Source organism: Antrostomus carolinensis, unplaced genomic scaffold, assembly GCF_000700745.2.
Source record: "Antrostomus carolinensis isolate BGI_N321 unplaced genomic scaffold, ASM70074v2 scaffold18180, whole genome shotgun sequence".
NCBI classification, from domain to species: Eukaryota; Metazoa; Chordata; class Aves; order Caprimulgiformes; family Caprimulgidae; genus Antrostomus; species Antrostomus carolinensis.
In genome coordinates this window covers 1-3,581 of record NW_010286670.1, presented here as the reverse complement: position 1 = coordinate 3,581, position 3,581 = coordinate 1, and the positions used below count along the sequence as shown (strand labels likewise).

The window sequence follows — 3,581 nt, the reverse complement described above, 5'->3', positions numbered from 1 at the left end:
GATTCTTTCTATCTTTATTTCTATCCTTCTTTCTACTTTATAAAAGATTTTGCCTAGAGCTGGTTTTGTTTTTTTTCTTTTTATTCTGGAAAAAATCCTTGACCAAAATGCATTCAGAATTCCATAGATTGGAAAGTTCTTCTAACTTAATTAAAATAAACAGCTTCATGATGCCACACCATCAGGTGTGTGTCAGTTGATACTCACTGTGCTGTGGGTGGCACGTGGAGGAAAGTCTTCCTGGTCTTCTGGTGAGATGGTGGAACGTGTCCCAGTCACGCTGCTTTATCTGTCTGGATAATGGTTATTGTATTTTATTACAAGATCTTTCATTGAACATCCTTGAATTAAGTTGATCAAATTTCAATGGGAAAGTAAATCTCCAAGCTCGAGTATTGAATACTGAGCTATTGATAATCATTCCAGCACTTTGAGGATTACACAGAGCTCAGTCTTTTCAGCTGTTTGACTGGATTCATTGGGAAAGAGCACACTGACCTGTGAAGTGGAGACTGGGATTTGCTGAAGCTGAGAAGAACCTGAAGTGCAAAGCGAGCAGCAAGGCAGCAGGTAGAAACAAGGGTCTGTTTACTTTTTTTTAATCACTTGTAAGAGGATTTTTTTTTTCTTTTTAGCAGGATTTTGCTCCACCCCCCCAGGCAGCTGTAGAGCCAAGGTACAGCGGAGCATAAAGCACATCCTCTATGGAAAAAGGCCATCAACAATGGCCACGGCGGGTTAGAACTCGGTGACAACGTTATTTCATGTTCTTGTGAGGTCTGTGATGTGGCTGGGTGTTCTCAGCAGCACAACGGGCTCTGGTTGTGTGCTGTGGAAGTCTGTTCTGAGCAGGTAACTGACACTCAGTGTTCCTGCTGGGACTGAAAGGGCAGGATTGCACAGACAGAAGGCTCAGCTGTGTTCTCTGGTTTAACGCTGGTGATGCCAGGACTAGATATCACTCATGGTATTTGGGGGTTTGTGTTTGGTTTTTGGCTTGTTTTGTTGTTTTTTTTTCTAATCTACACCTTCTTAACTACTCAAAATCAGGCCAAGTACATATTCATAACAGGAAGGCAGCAAACTGCTGTCATCTTGAAAACCCATCTAATCCTGAGGAATAGGAATACAGATGGTATAAAACTCGTCCTGAATCTTTTTCCAGGAGTGAAAGAGTAAGCTGGGAAAGAGGAAGCTGATTGGATCATCCACTCCCAGCCCCGCAGGCTGAAGGTGGCTGGCGCAGTGCCCTTTGGGGGAAGAAAACCAGATAAGCCTCTAAATAGGACAAGAGAACTTGTAACCTAAGCTGTGCTCTGGTATCTAGCGCAGCATGTGTTCTGAGTTACAGCACCTGCAGGACTTCTCATTACCAGGCAAGGTAACGGCCACTCCACTTGTAAACTCCTCCTTACAAGCAGCTCCTTCTGTACTGACAGCAGTGACACTCGATGATTAACCCTAAAGAAAACCACATGGTAATCTTAAACTGAAACCACAGCCACATGTAAATCTCAACAGCAGCTCTTTGTAATAGAAGCACAAAGATACATTTTTAAACGGGGAGAAGCTAACACTGAAGCTTATCAAAGAATTGCAGGTAAACACAAAGATTTTGTTTAGCAAATAGCAAAATAATAGCGGCAAAATGTCCTTTATTCCTTGTCAGCATCAGGTTAATCTTTCAGGTCCAAATTAAAGTTGTTTTATTAACAAAGAAAATCTCAGCAGATGAGCTTTGAGATAAATGTGATTTAAAAAGATGGGATGCTTGTTGTTCTCAGAGCCTGCAGTACTCACACGGAAATTAAATGGTAATGGAACTGAACGAGTCACTTAAACCAGAGTTTGGCATGCAGCTAGAGGGGATGGGAGATGGAAAAGGAGGGGACATGAAGCATTCAAGCTCATCTTTCTGGGCAGGTATTTTACATTAATAATAACTAATGTTTTGTGGAACAACAAAAAAATAACAGCGACTAATTTTAAAAAAATAATTTATTTTAATGGGATTTAAGAAACCTAATGGCCTTCTTGCAAATGTCAACATTCCTTGGTCTCATTCTCTTGTGCAATTTTGAGTGCTGTTTCTCACTGTTACCACATGTCCTTTCTGGGTACCAGGGTTAAAGTCCATTCTTTGAGAGGTACAAATGGAGAGGAGCTTTGACATACAGCAAGCTGTCAGAAAAAAACCACTAAGCCTGGCTTAGTACCTGAAATTGGAACATCTTGAAGCTCCAGTGCTCCTTCATACCGTCCACCTTGAAAATAGTCTCTAGGATGCTGCATGAAGTTATTCTCAAAATCTTGTCAAAACCAGACGTTCTTCCTTGGTGGAATACAGAATCTGAGTTTTATTTAACTGCAATTTAGCTACTAGAGAAAATGCTATTTTTTAGGTACCCTTAGGGCCTGAAAAGCTACGGAGAGCTCCCTGCAGAAGCCTCTGGTGTGGAAAAGAGGGAGCTGTCCCAAGGTAAGAAGGAAGCACATGTGTGGGAACCACAGTAGCAGGGTTTTCTCAATCTGTTATCTTCCTCTAAAGACGTTTGTTCTCTCTTAGTTTTTGGTAAATTGTGGAATCTTCCAGAATAATCATATGAAAGTTCTTCTCCAGCAGAAATATCAGTGGCTGCAAAAAGTGCCAGTTTAGGCACCATTGAGTCAACTCGAACTGGCACCATAAATAAGTTTGGTTCACAAGAATGGTTCAGGAACCTGCCTACGTTACCAACGTACGTCGGGTCAACGAACGTCTCCATTACCTGCCCGCTGTGGAGATGCTCCCTCACCGCTATGAGGTAGTTTGAATCCTTTGGTGTCTGGGCCTGAATTCTTCTACGTGCCTCATTAAAGCCTAAAACTTCCCCAGCATATTCACAAACAAACCTTCCTTTAGCTATGAATTCCAGAGTGCGAAGACCCCACCCTTTCTTCTCAGTCTTGAATACCTCGAGTCTGAATTGCAAACCCCTCTGAACAACCCTGTTCTGACAGGATTCCCCACACTGGCACATGGTGTTGCACTCAAAAACAGGCCTGGCATACTCCTCCTCTTCCTCAGCTGTAGTCCTGAGGCACAAACCCTGGTAATTAGCACCACGGCAAAGACACGAGCAGTCGGGAACCACACAGGAGCTGGTCAGACAAGAGCATCCTGGAAAGGTGATTTCAGTGGGGTCAATGTCTCCGTCTGCTCCGGCCACGTTGTCTGGGCTGTACTGTGAAGAGAGCAAGAGTCAAATCCCTGTCACCTCCAACCCTTCTTTTCACAGAATCTATTGAATTTTTAAGAATGATGTGTCTAGCAATGACTGATCTCTGAATGTGGGGAACTGAAATCGTGAACACTTTTTCCTGTTAATTATAGAAAAAAAACATATTCCATACAGAGTGAAAAAGAATCAAGTCTGTTAGTGACTGAATTTCTGAAAGCAGTGTACTAGCCAGAAAAAAATGAAATAAAATAAAAATATATATATTAGCAGGAAAAACAGGTCAGATAATTGGATCTATTTTACTAGAGAAGATTTTTATTTATAGAAATAGAAAAATAGCATTAAATTAATTTCCCCCCC

General features: G+C 41.7%; 1 protein-coding gene across 1 annotated transcript; it reads right to left on the bottom strand.

The window, feature by feature from the left end:
- Positions 1-2,423: 2,423 nt before the first annotated feature.
- On the bottom strand, positions 2,424-3,224 carry LOC104531948 (histone-lysine N-methyltransferase SETMAR; the record flags this gene model as incomplete). The annotated part of the gene is made up of 1 exon (XM_010177011.1): positions 2,424-3,224. A coding segment is annotated over one exon (801 nt), but the record flags the coding sequence as incomplete, so codon positions are not given.
- Positions 3,225-3,581: the final 357 nt, after the last annotated feature.